Source organism: Carcharhinus amblyrhynchos, chromosome 3 (assembly GCF_965287045.1).
Source record: "Carcharhinus amblyrhynchos chromosome 3, sCarAmb.v2.hapA, whole genome shotgun sequence".
Lineage (NCBI taxonomy): Eukaryota > Metazoa > Chordata > Chondrichthyes > Carcharhiniformes > Carcharhinidae > Carcharhinus > Carcharhinus amblyrhynchos.
The window spans coordinates 52,083,494-52,096,520 of NC_137326.1; the positions used below are offsets into that span (position 1 = coordinate 52,083,494).

The 13,027-nt window shown below is 45.2% G+C and overlaps 1 protein-coding gene across 1 annotated transcript in view; it reads left to right on the top strand.

The window, feature by feature from the left end:
- Positions 1–7,351: 7,351 nt before the first annotated feature.
- Positions 7,352–13,027, top strand: part of edem1 (ER degradation enhancer, mannosidase alpha-like 1) — a 36,995-nt gene continuing 31,319 nt past the window's right edge. The window contains exon 1 of the mRNA XM_080184046.1: positions 7,352–7,868. Within this exon, the coding sequence (XP_080040172.1) occupies positions 7,387–7,868 (482 nt within the window). The 5' untranslated portion in view covers positions 7,352–7,386. The remainder of the gene's footprint in view (positions 7,869–13,027) is intronic.

A 13,027-nucleotide genomic window follows, 5' to 3' on the forward strand; every position in this document is an offset into this window, starting at 1 on the left:
AACTATCATTTGAGCCCTTCTGTAGATTTACAGCTTAAACACTGAAATATTGCACGCAGAGTTTCATTTTGGTTGTGTAGATCATGACAAGGTATTTTCACTTCTCAAGAACAATAAAATACTAGACAATCTGGCCGGTACTTGAAGGGGTTAAATTTAATCAAATAATTCAGTGAGTTAGTGTGTGGAAGCAGATTAAATTACATTGAGATACAATTTGAGTAATGTAATTTTAAAAGCTCACAGCCACTGGGGTTTTCCCTAATCATGCCCAAGTCTGAGACTAATTGATAGAGATCGATTGCCAGAATTAGTCAACAGCTCCATTATCACTATCATGTGATTACCACAATGGTAAACAAACTTGCTGGACTTTGATCCTTTCTCATCTGGCAATTTCTATACTCCACTCGGTTTCAAAATTAGGGCTCGTCCTGCATATGTCCAAAGAAAATATGCTGCGACTACTGGCAATCTTGCATTAAAGGAAAGTGTTGGACAAACACTGCTGTCTACAATCACTAGAGACTAATAATTATGGACTCCTGGTAACTTACCTGAAATGCACAAGATTTCAAAATTTAACAAACTGAAAGCACCATCAACCAGACCTTGCTTAGTAGGCAACTAATACAAGTACAGAAAATATATCCCTTATTCGTTCCACAGTCCCACACCATATTTATGTTGCAGCACACTCCTCTATTTGTCCGAATGTAATTTGAGTTTGTTTACTTGGTTTGTCTGGAAAATACCCTCCCAAGTGTGTCAGAACTGTCACAAGGACTGTGAGGATGCTGTGAATAAGCAGAATTGGTCTTTACAGGACCCAGTCCAAATCTACCTCAGTTCCCAATGGGCTTGCTTTTCACCATTTTTGCTGAGTCCTAACACCCGTTGACTGTCAGAAGTCCTTTCAATCTTTCAAGAAATCCTAAATTGACCTGCAGCACACAGCTTATTTCCACAGTTCTGACTCTTAGGTGAGAGAATACCATCTCACTTGCTGGCAACAGTGAAAACTGCTTTTTTTTCCCTTGTGCTGCCTGCAGCTGATGCTCTCTCTTACTCCTGAGACTTCCTCTCTTTGAGTTTGACTGAAAGTCAGTCTGCAATGGCAAGAGCATCAGACTCCCTTTGTTTCCAGGTGTTAAATGTGCCACATTCATTTTGACAGCACTCAGCCTGGGCTCTCAGTCCCCATGGTAATGGTTGATCGCATCCCCCTCCATTATTCCATCTCATGTTTAAACATAACTATCTTTTAAAACCTCACATTTGTAACACCTAGATCAGACAGTATCTGAAAAGTTAGGTTTTCTAATTGGCTTAAACATTGTAGAATGTTAGTTTCAGATTGACACTATGAAAAGACAATTTCCACTCAGGAAGTTCAGGCTCTAATCTTCCTCAAATGTCTCCTGTGTCATGTCAAGGATGAAGGATAATTGACCTGAAACATTAACTCTTGTTTTTTTTCTACAGAATTCCTTTTTGGCATTCTTTTGGGAATATTATTCCTCTTATGGTTGTCTCTTCCTGCACTTCACTGGCTGGAGGCAAGTGACATATAGGGTAGTAATATCTCCAAACTGTCATGGTGTGCAACTTGGTGAAACGCATAGAGATGATACTCCATTTCCTAAATAGTATAAATAGTTGTGATGAATTGCTGCCAAAGAAACTTGGACAATTTGCTGCTGTGCATCATGGAGGTTGTCCACTGGTTCAAGTGAACTGCTTTATTGTGGATGGAGCTGAATTACCTGAATATTACAGCTATATCTACCCAGACAATTCATTACTTCAGGACTCAACACTGAGTTTGACAATTTTAGATTTTTGATATTTCCCCTCCATCTTAGTCCCTTTGTCATATACATTTTTGTCTCAATGCCAAAACACTCCTGCCCCTGCACCTGTCTTCTATCTCAAGTTTGCTACAAAGAACAACCCAGCACGGGAAACAGGCCCTTTGGCCCAACGAGCCCGCACCGCCATTTCAACAAAGCATTTTCCTCCACCTACCCTGCCCTGTGTGTATGTGAATAAGAACACAAGAACATAAGAAATAGGAGCAGGAGTAGGCCATCTAGCCCTTCGAGCCTGCCCCGCCATTCAATAAGATCATGGCTGATCTGTCGTGGCTCAGTTCCACCTTCCCACCCTCTCCCCATAACCCTTAATCCCCTCTTATCAAAAACCCATCAACCCGTGTCTTAAAAATATTTAGCGAGGTAGCCTCCACCACTTCAACGAGCAGAGAATTCCAGAGATTCACCACCCTTTGAGTGAAGAAGTTCCTCCTCAACTCTGTTCTAAACCGCCCCCCCTTTTATCTTGAGGCTATGCCCCCTAGTCCTACTGTCCTTTCTAAGCGGGAAGAGTCTCTCCACCTCTATCCTATCCATCCCATTCATCATCTTATACGTCTCAATGAGATCTTCCCTCATTCTTCTAAACTCTAACGAGTACAAGCCTAGTTTATTCAGCCTCTCCTCATAGCTCAACCCCCTCAACTCCGGCATCAGCCTAGTAAACCTCCTCTGCACTCCCTCCAAGGCCAAAATATCCTTGCGTAAGTACGGCACCCAAAACTGCACACAGTACTCCAGCTGCGGCCTCACCAATGCCCTATACAGCCGCAGCAAGACCTCCCTACTTTTATATTCAATCCCCCTCGCTATGAAGGCCAGCATCCCATTAGCCTTCCTGACCACCTGCTGCACCTGCAAGCTGGGTTTTTGCGACTCATGCACAAGGACCCCAAGGTCCCTCTGCACCGTCGCCTGCTGCAGTTTTTCGCCACGTAAGTAATAATCCTTCCTACCATTATTCCTACCAAAGTGGACCACCTCGCACTTGCCAACATTAAATTCCATTTGCCAGTTCCTGGCCCATTCGCCCAGCCTATCTAGATCCTTCTGCAGACTCCCCACACCCTCTGCACAATTTGCCGTTCCACCAATCTTGGTGTCATCAGCAAATTTCGACACCGTACACTCGGTTCCCTCCTCCAGATCATCTATATAAATGGTAAATAGCTGAGGCCCCAGCACCGACCCCTGGGGCACTCCACTAGTCACCAACCGCCAATCCAAATAGCACCCATTGACCCCCACTCTCTGCCTCCTATTTGACAACCAATCCTCTATCCACGCTAACACCCTACCCCCAACTCCATGTCCCCTGACCTTCTGCAATAACCTCTTGTGAGGTACCTTGTCAAACTCCTTCTGAAAATCAAGAAAGACCACATCCACCGGCTCTCCTCTATCCACTGCCCTAGACACATCCTCATAGAACTCTAGTAAATTTGTCAGACACGACTTCCCTTTAACGAAACCGTGCTGCATCTGCTCTATCAAGCAATTCCCCTCAAGATGCCTCGCTATTTCCTCCTTGATGACGGATTCTAACATTTTACCTACAACAGACGTTAAACTAACCAGACTATAATTCCCTGCCTTTTGCCTGGCACCCTTCTTAAACAATGGTGTAACGTTAGCCGTTTTCCAATCTTCTGGCACTTCCCTGGAATCCAGCGACGTCTGGAAAATAACCACCAAGGCATCCACTATCACTTCCGCCATTTCTTTCAGAACCCTCGGATGCATTCCATCCGGTCCTGGTGACTTGTCCACAATCAGCCCCTCCAGTCTGTCGAGCACCGCCTCTCTAGTAACAGTAATGTCATTAAGACCCTCCAGACCTACCACCTTTCCATCTCTAACACCCGGCAAATTATTCACGAATGGTACCCCTAATGTAGCCAGATTCAGGGGAGAATAGTGTAGGGTCAATTTGGTACACCAATCAGCCTAAGAGCACATCTTTGGGGTGTGGGAGGAAACCAGAGCACCTGGAGGAAACCCACGCAACCACAGGGAGAATGCACAAACTCCCATAGATACAGGCCCAAATCCATGTATCTGCACAGCTAGCAGTGATAGTCACTGAGCCATTGTGGTGCCCGTCTGCTGGTCCAGGATTAAGCGCACACAATGACACGAAGTACTAGGCCACTTTCGAAACCTCCACGAGCAGCCCATGCCCGACCTACCGTGTGCATGCCCCTCGTTTGACAACAAGGTGGACCGACACCTGTGGATTAAAAGAGACAAAACATTAACATGTAATACTACATTTCCGGTGTCGTCCCGAGGCTCTGACCTCTTTTTAATACCGTCTACTATAACCCTCCATCCCTGTTTCACTCGTGTCTATCTAAGTAAACCTTAAACAAGTCCAACGTGCCTGCCTCCACCACCTTACTTGGTAGCGCGTTCCATACCCCCATGATCCTCTGCGTGAAAAACCTTCCTCTCGTATCCACATTATACTTCTCCCCCCTCACCCTTAGATCGTGACCTCTCGTAATTGTCCCCAATCTAGGGAAAAGCCTACCACTGTTGACTCTATCTCTTCCCTTCATTATTTTATACATCTCTATCAGATCCCCCCCTTAATCTCCATCTTTCTAAGGAGAAGAGCCCCAGTTTCTCCAACCTTTCCTCGTAACTCAGTCCTTCCATGCCAGGCAACATCCTGGTAAGCCTCCTCTGCACCCTCTCCAGGGTCTCCACGTCCTTCCGGTAGTAAGGTGACCAGAACTGGATGCAGTACTCCAAATGCAGCCTAACCAACGTTCTGTACAACTGAAGCATTAGACGGCAGCTCTTATACTCTATACCCCTTCCTATAAAGGCTAGCATTCCGTAAGCTTTCTTCACAACCTTCTCTACCTGTGTTGACACCTTCAGAGACTTGTGCACCTGCACTCCCAGGTCCCTCTGTATTTCTATACTCCTAATCGGTCTACCTTTTATCATGTAACTCCTCCCTGCATTATTCCTTCCAAAATGCATCACCTCGCATTTGTCAGGATTAAATTCCATCTACCATCTATCTGCCCAATATACCAACCTATCTATATCCTGCTGTGTCACCTGACAGTCTTCCTCAGTATTTGCCAATCCTGCCATCTTGGTGTCATCTGCAAACTTGCTGATCACACCACGTACGCCCTCTTCCAAGTCGTTTATATATACTACAAAGAGGAGAGGTCCCAGTACTGAGCCCTGTGGCACACCACTGGTGACTGACCTCCAGCCAGAAAAGGACCCTTCCACTACTACTCTCTGTCTCCTATTGCCCAGCCAGTTTTCAATCCACCTAGCTACCTGTCCTTGTATCCCATGTGCCTTAACCTTTTCTACCAGCCTACCGTGAGGGACTTTGTCAAACGCCTTACTGAAATCCATATAGATGACATCAACGGCTCGCCCATCGTCAACCGTTTTTGTCACCTCCTCAAAAAATTCTACCAGATTCGTAAGGCAAGACCTCCCCCGAACAAAGCCATGTTGCGTATCCCTAATCAGATCGCAACGCTCCAAATACTCATACATCCTATCCCTAAGAATTTTTTCCAATAATTTTCCTACCACCGATGTCAAACTCACTGGTCTATAATTACCAGGGTTATCCCTACTACCCTTTTTAAACAGCGGTACCGCATTAGCTACCCTCCAGTCCTCTGGGACCTCACCTGTGTCCAAGGAAGAGACAAAGATTTGCGTCAGAGGCCCAGCAATTTCATCTTTCACCTCCCTAAGCAGCCTGGGATAAATACCATCAGGCCCTGGAGCTTTATCCGTTTTTATCCTACCTAAAAACCTTAGCACTTCCTCCCTCGTAATGGATATTTCCTTCCACTGATCTACACCTCCCTCCAAGACATTACACGACACCAAACCCCTCTCCTTTGTGAATACCGACGCAAAGTATTCATTCAGGATCTCCCCCATTCCCTCAACTACACTTATGTTGCAATCTCTTCCAGCTACAATATGGTATCTAACATATTTTCCCTCTTCCTCTTTTGAGGGAGAGCCAAATGAACTTGAAATGTTACTTTTTTTTCTCTATAGATTCTGCCAGACTTGACTTTTTCCAGCACTCTGTTTTAAGTATTACTTCTGCCTTATAGGTGATGGAGAGCTTTGGAAAGTCAAGAGCTGAGCCACTTGGAAAAGAACTCTAAGCCTTTGACATTTGTGAGCCAAGAAGTCTTGCATTTATATAACACTTTTCGCAACCTTGGCTGTCCCAAAATACTTTGAAATTAACTTTTTGAAGTGTGATTGCTAAAATGTCACCACCTGCTGTAGTGGTATTGGATGCCAGAACCTTGCCGTGTCTCTGGATTGTTATTGCCATGAGGAACCAAGTTTGTTTGTGCATGGCAAGCTCCCACAATAAGCCATGTGATAATGACCAATCTTGTGCCCTTGTGCCACAACAGCAGAATATTACACATGCAGGAAATCTAAGATCAACTGACTGCTCAAAATACTCAACAGGTCAGACAGTATTGATGAGAGAGCAACACAATTAATGTTTTGAGGCAATGGTTGGCAGAGTCCAAAACTATAATTTGAGGATAAGTAAGATTTTAGAAGATGAGAAATACATTCACAACCATCTGGCTGCTGAATGTATCAAATTCACTATCACAAAGTAGTTGAATCCAAAAACTTCTGATTTCAAGACCAAATTAAAGTTTACTTATTGGTCATAAGTAGGCTTGCATTCACTGCAATGAAGTTACATGAACATCCCCTTGTCACCATTCCGGTGCCTGTTTGAGCATATTAAGGCAGAATTTAGCATGGCCAATTTGCCTAATGTGCACATCTTCGGACTGTGGGAGGAAACTGGAGCAGCCAGAGGAAACCCACGCAGACACGGGGAGAAGGTGCAAACTCCACATTAGACAGTGATTCAAGCTCGGAATCAAACCCAAGTCCCTGGCGCGGAGAGGCAGCAGTGCTAACCACTCATTGTGCCACTGCGCTAGCCATAGCTCTAGACGCTAAAGGGATCTAGATTTAATGGTTAGCCGAGTGGCGGGCCAGGCTTAAAGAGCCTGCTCCTAGTTTCTGAGTTAAATACTGCCTCTTCTGAACTTTGCGGTTGTGGACAGAATACACCTGCCCCATTCAGCCAGCCCCCAGCCCTTGTCTCTATATCCGCTCCCCTGACGCCGGCGATTGGCTTACGTGTTAGTTTGTAGATCGTGGATTGGATGCGATGTGTGATGTGATTACTGTCGATTGGACAGATTGTCTGTCAATCACGGGGAAAAGATGCGTATTCTCAGGGCGGGGTTTAGCTGCGCCTTCCCATTGGTCAGAATGGGAGGGGGCGGGGAAACGTTCGTGACGCCGCTAAGTGTGTGAACGGCAGTTCGAGGGACCAATGAGCGGGCAGGACATCGGGAGGCCGCCCAATGGGCGGTGGCAGGAGGCGGGATCAGGAAGTTGCCCCTCCCCCCCGCTGGCCTCTCGCTCGCTGAGGGGATGTGGTGGCTCCAGTCTGAGAATGCAATGGCGCTCGATAGTGTTGGGCCTCCTGCTGCTGCGGCTGGGCCTTCACCTCACCCTCTGGCTCCTCTTCGGCTTCGGGCCCAGCCTGGGATTCTACCAGAACCTGGTGCCTTTCCGGCTTGGCTTGAGTATGGTCCGACAGGACGAGGCTCCGGCCCAAGGCGCCAAGAAGCCGTCCTGGTTTGACCAGACTTGGGCCAAGCGGCAGCGGGCGGCCGGCCAGCCGATGGTGTGTAAGAGGCGGGCCCCCGCGGCCTCCAGCCCCGGCCCCGCCGGGCCCGGCTACAATTTCCTGGACAGTTTCGGCGAGTACAGCCGCAAATACAGCGCCTTCCCCGAGCCGCAGCGCCGCCGCATGAAGGAGGCCGCCTTGCGAATGTTTTACTTCGGCTACGAGAACTACATGGAGCACGCCTTCCCCCAGGATGAACTCAACCCCATCGACTGCCGGGGCCGCGGGCCCGACCGGGACAACCCGTGAGTGAGGGCAAGGGGCAGGGGACGGTGAGGGGGCGAAGGATGAGGGGCGGCGAGGGTTAGGGCGGGGGGGGGGGGGGGTGGTGAGGGGGGCGGTCAGATTATAGGGCAGAGGCTGGCGAAGATTCATCGATAGGTGATGAAATTGAGGGGCAGAAAGGAAAAAACTGATAGCACCTGGGAGAGGAGGATGACCAAGGTGAGGGGATCAGAGTAGAAAATGAGAAGGCATTTGGTGGTGTGGACAGGGGAGCATGGAGAATGGGTGTTGAGTGAGTTGGATTGACAGTAGACATTCTAGCCTGTTAACAATGACTTTTTACTTTGGATGAATTTTTTCAGTGTGTTGCATTTTATTTGGAATGGGGAGTTATAATTAGAACTCATTTTTATCTTTTAACCCTTGTCTATCTTTTCAATATTTTGGCGTTAACTTGCATGTTTCTACAATGTTTCCTGTTGATTGAATCAAAAACGTTTGCAAGAACTGGGTTCATAGCCAGAGGCAGTAAATCATATTGTCTCAACTAGCATTAAAACTACCAGGAATTGTTATCTGAATGAGAATAGGAGGGTTATGTGGCAGGACCGCACTGCGATATTAACTTGTCTTTTCTTTTGGGCAATGATATATCTATTGTGTATTTCCAACACATCCAGCTTTGATTTGCAGCCATTCATGCCAAAATTGTTGGCTTGTGATTTATTTCAGCTGTAGGTTTGTAGAAAATGCCCAACAAGCTGTCTGCTGTGAAATAGGCATTTTTAGCCAACATTCAGTGGGCATCTAGTGCTGATGTAGTCTCTTTGTGTAAATCCCAACATTAGGTTTCATTTGCGTGAATGCTTCGGCAGATACTTGACGCATGAATTGAAACAGCCACATGCAAAACTGCGCGCGTTATGTTCAGTTTAATAATGTAAATAGGGAGACATGACCTAATTGCAAAAGTGATGATGTGCTAACAAGGATTTATAGCAGTAATTCAAGTTAGTGCTCACATATACAAATAGTTTTTGCATAGTCTGTTTGATTGCTAAGGTCTTGGCGTGTCTGTATTGTAAAGTGTGTGAAGGAATTTTGCTTTTTGAATAGCTGAAATAACCAATATTAAACTTTCAGCTTTTGGTAGACCTCTTTGTCCCTGTTTTTTTTGTTGATTCCTTCTTTCTGTAAATTGTTGAACAGAAGTTCTCACTTGGACTGCAGAAAGCCAAATAGAATTTAAATAGGAAAAATCTGTTTTGCAGTGTTTGTAAATAAACTTAAAAATTGTCACGAATGTACATTGCATCACTGATCAAAATGACAACTTGGTGTTCAGACGAATGCATACATCTGCTAAATTTTAGCTTTTATTAATGAAACGGTAATTCTTTATTACATTTGATGTTTTTATTATTAAAATATGCACATTGATACTTTTGTTGAACTTAAATTGTATTCAGCAAATTTTTAAAGGTAACTTCCATCTTTTCTCTCTACCCAGAAACATATTAAAGAGGTCTCTTTCTATTAGCTTGCTGTGCAAGCAGTAACATCTGAGGTGATGATTTCTTTGTGGGTATTTGATCAAATAATGACTCTTCAGTTAATGAAACAGTAAGATGCAGAGGCCATATTCAAGTGTTTTTGTTGACGTGGCAGTTAAGCAATTGTTTAACCTGCCTTGACAACACCATTCTCCTGTGCCCAACATGTGCTGTAGAAATAATTAAATAGAAAGGTTATGTTGTACACAGTTTAATTGAAGAAAAATGCTGTAATTGAAATCATTAACACCAGTTGTGGGGTTCGGGCAGGTACACACATGGGGGGAGGGAATAGAGGTTCATGTGATTGAGTTAGATAAAGAGGGATAGGAGGAGACTTGTTGAATATGGATTTGTTAGATAGTTTCTGTGTACTGTTGTGTCAGAACACTTGGGTCAGGCAGCCATGGTGGAGAGAAACAGTTAATGCTTCAGGCCAATGAACTTTTGGAGAAAATTGGAGAAGAAAAATCATTTGGAGAAGTAAGAACATAAAAAATAGGAGCAAGAGTAGGTGATTTGGTCTTGAGCCCTCTTCCCTTCAGTATTCCATTCAAATTTAATTTGGCTGATTTGTTTGCACTCTTAACTCCATTTTCCTATCTGTCCCAATAATCCATAATTCCCTTGTAAATCAAAAATCTGTCTGACTCAACCTTGAATACATTAAATTACCCAGCCTCCCCTGCTCTCTGGGGACAGAATTCAATAACTCAGAAGTCTTCCCTCATCTTGAGCTTAAATGGGAGAATCCTAATTTTGGAACTTTGTATCCTGATTTGAAATTCCCCACAAGGTAAAATGCCCTCTCAAGATTCTGTGTTCTTCTGAACCCTGATAAGTATAAGCCTTCCATACCTTCATCCCAGGAGTCAGCCGAGTGAACCTTCTGAATTGCTTGCAAGACAAGATAGTTAGGAGACCAAAATTGCACATCGTGCTATAGATGTAGTCTTACTAATATCATACGGTGTATAATATTAGTTTTGTAACAAGACTTCCCTACTTGTACATTTCACCTCACTTTGCAACAAAGGCCAGCATTCCATTTGACTTCAGAATTATTGTCTGTACCTGCAGGCTAACCTTCTATGATTCAAGTATGATGGCATTCAGTTGTCCTCTCCATGTAAGCTCCATTGGAAGCTGTGGATGATTACATAATTTTATCAAATGTTTCTGGATCGGTGAATCTTGATTTAAAAATATAAATGTGAAAGTTAAATTAACATTGAGAGTGTACTAAAATTTCTAGGGTGTTTAAGTGATTCAGGATAATCAACAAATAGTAGAATGGAATTTCAAAGAAAGGGCAACGTTTTTGGCCCTTTTTTGGCAAAACAGCTGCAAAAGATCTCTGAATTCCCTGATAGTGCCTTCCACTGTGGATCCGAAAATAACCACAGTGGCATAGGGGTGCAGCAGCCATAACAGCAGTTTAATGTGTAACAAAAATAGGCAATGATGAAAGTAGTCAGGTTAAGCAGCATCTATGAAGAGAATAAATGAGTCAAATGTTTTAAATCTGGACCCTTAATCAAAACTGCAATTTGATGAATTGTTTATACATAAGAAATAGGAGCAGGAGTAGGCCATCTAGCCCTTCGAGCCTGCCCCGCCATTCAATAAGATCATGGCTGATCTGTCGTGGTTCAGTTCCACTTTCCCGCCCTCTCCCCATAACCCTTAATCCCCTCTCTTATCAAGAACCCATCAACCCGTGTCTTAAAAATATTTAGTGAGGCAGCCTCCACCACTTCAACGGGCAGAGAATTCCAGAGATTCACCACCCTTTGAGTGAAGAAGTTCCTCCTCAACTCCGTTCTAAACCGCCTCCCCTTTATCTTGAGGCTGTGCCCCCTAGTCCTACTGTCTTTTTTGAGCGGGAAGAGTCTCTCCACCTCTATCCTATCCATCCCATTCATCATCTTATATGTCTCAATGAGATCTCCCCTCATTCTTCTAAACTCTAACGAGTACAAGCCTAGTTTATTCAGCCTCTCCTCATAGCTCAACCCCCTCAACTCCGGTATCAGCCTAGTAAACCTCCTCTGCACTCCCTCCAAGGCCAAAATATCCTTGCGCAGGTGCGGCGCCCAAAACTGCACACAGTACTCCAGCTGCGGCCTCACCAATGCCCTATACAGCTGCAGCAAGACCTCCCTACTTTTATATTCAATCCCCCTCGCTATGAAGGCCAGCATCCCATTCGCCTTCCTGACCACCTGCTGCACCTGCAAGCTGGGTTTTTGCGACTCATGCACAAGGACCCCGAGGTCCCTCTGCACCGCCGCCTGCTGCAGTTTTTCGCCACGTAAGTAATAGTCCTTCCTACCATTCTTCCTACCAAAGTGGACCACCTCGCACTTGCCAACATTAAATTCCATTTGCCATTTCCTGGCCCATTCGTCCAGCCTATCTAGATCCTTCTGCAGACTCTCCACACCCTCCGCACAATTTGCCTTTCCCCCAATCTTGGTGTCATCAGCAAATTTCCACACCCTGCACTCGGTTCCCTCCTCCAGATCATCTATATAAATGGTAAATAGCTGAGGCCCCAGCACCGATCCCTGGGGCACCCCACTAGTCACCAACCGCCAATCCGAATAGCACCCATTGACCCCCACTCTCTGCCTCCTATTTGACAACCAATCCTCTATCCACGCTAACACCCTACCCCCAACTCCATGTCCCCTGACCTTCTGCAATAACCTCTTGTGAGGTACCTTGTCAAACTCCTTCTGAAAATCCAGAAAGACCACATCCACCGGCTCTCCTCTATCCACTGCCCTAGACACATCCTCATAGAACTCCAGTAAATTTGTCAGACACGACTTCCCTTTAATGAAACCGTGTTGCGTCTGCCCTATCAAGCAATTCCCTTCAAGATGCCTCGCAATTTCCTCCTTAATGACGGATTCTAACATTTTACCTACCACAGACGTTAAACTAACCAGCCTATAATTCCCTGCCTTTTGCCTGGCACCCTTCTTAAACAACGGCGTAACATTAGCCGTTTTCCAATCTTCTGGCACTTCCCCGGAATCCAGCGACGTCTGGAAAATAACCACCAAGGCATCCACTGTAACCTCCGCCATTTCTTTCAGAACCCTCGGATGCATTCCATCCGGTCCTGGGGACTTGTCCACAATCAGCCCCTCCAGTCTGTCGAGCACCACCTCTCTAGTAACATAATGTCATTAAGACCCTCCAGTCCTCCTACCTTTCCATCGCTAACACCCGGCAAATTATTCACGTCCTCCTCCGAAGACAGAAACAAAAAAGTTATTCAAGACCTTAGCCATATCCCCATCCCCTACCACTAGGTCCCCTTTCTCATCCTCTAAAGGACCAACGTTCACCCTAGCCAGCCTCTTCCTTTTTATATATTTATAAAAACTCTTGCTATCCTTTTTTATATTAAGTGCTAGCCCAGCTTCATAGCTTCTCCTACCCTCCTTTTATCAACTTCTTTGTCAATCTTTGTTGACATTTAAACCTTTCCCAATCCTCTTCTCGCCCACTGCTCTTAGCTACTCTAAACGCCTCCGCTTTTAATTTAACACTTTCCTTCACCTCCTTCGTTATCCATGGCTTATTACCTCTCCTCCTACGGTCCTTTTTGA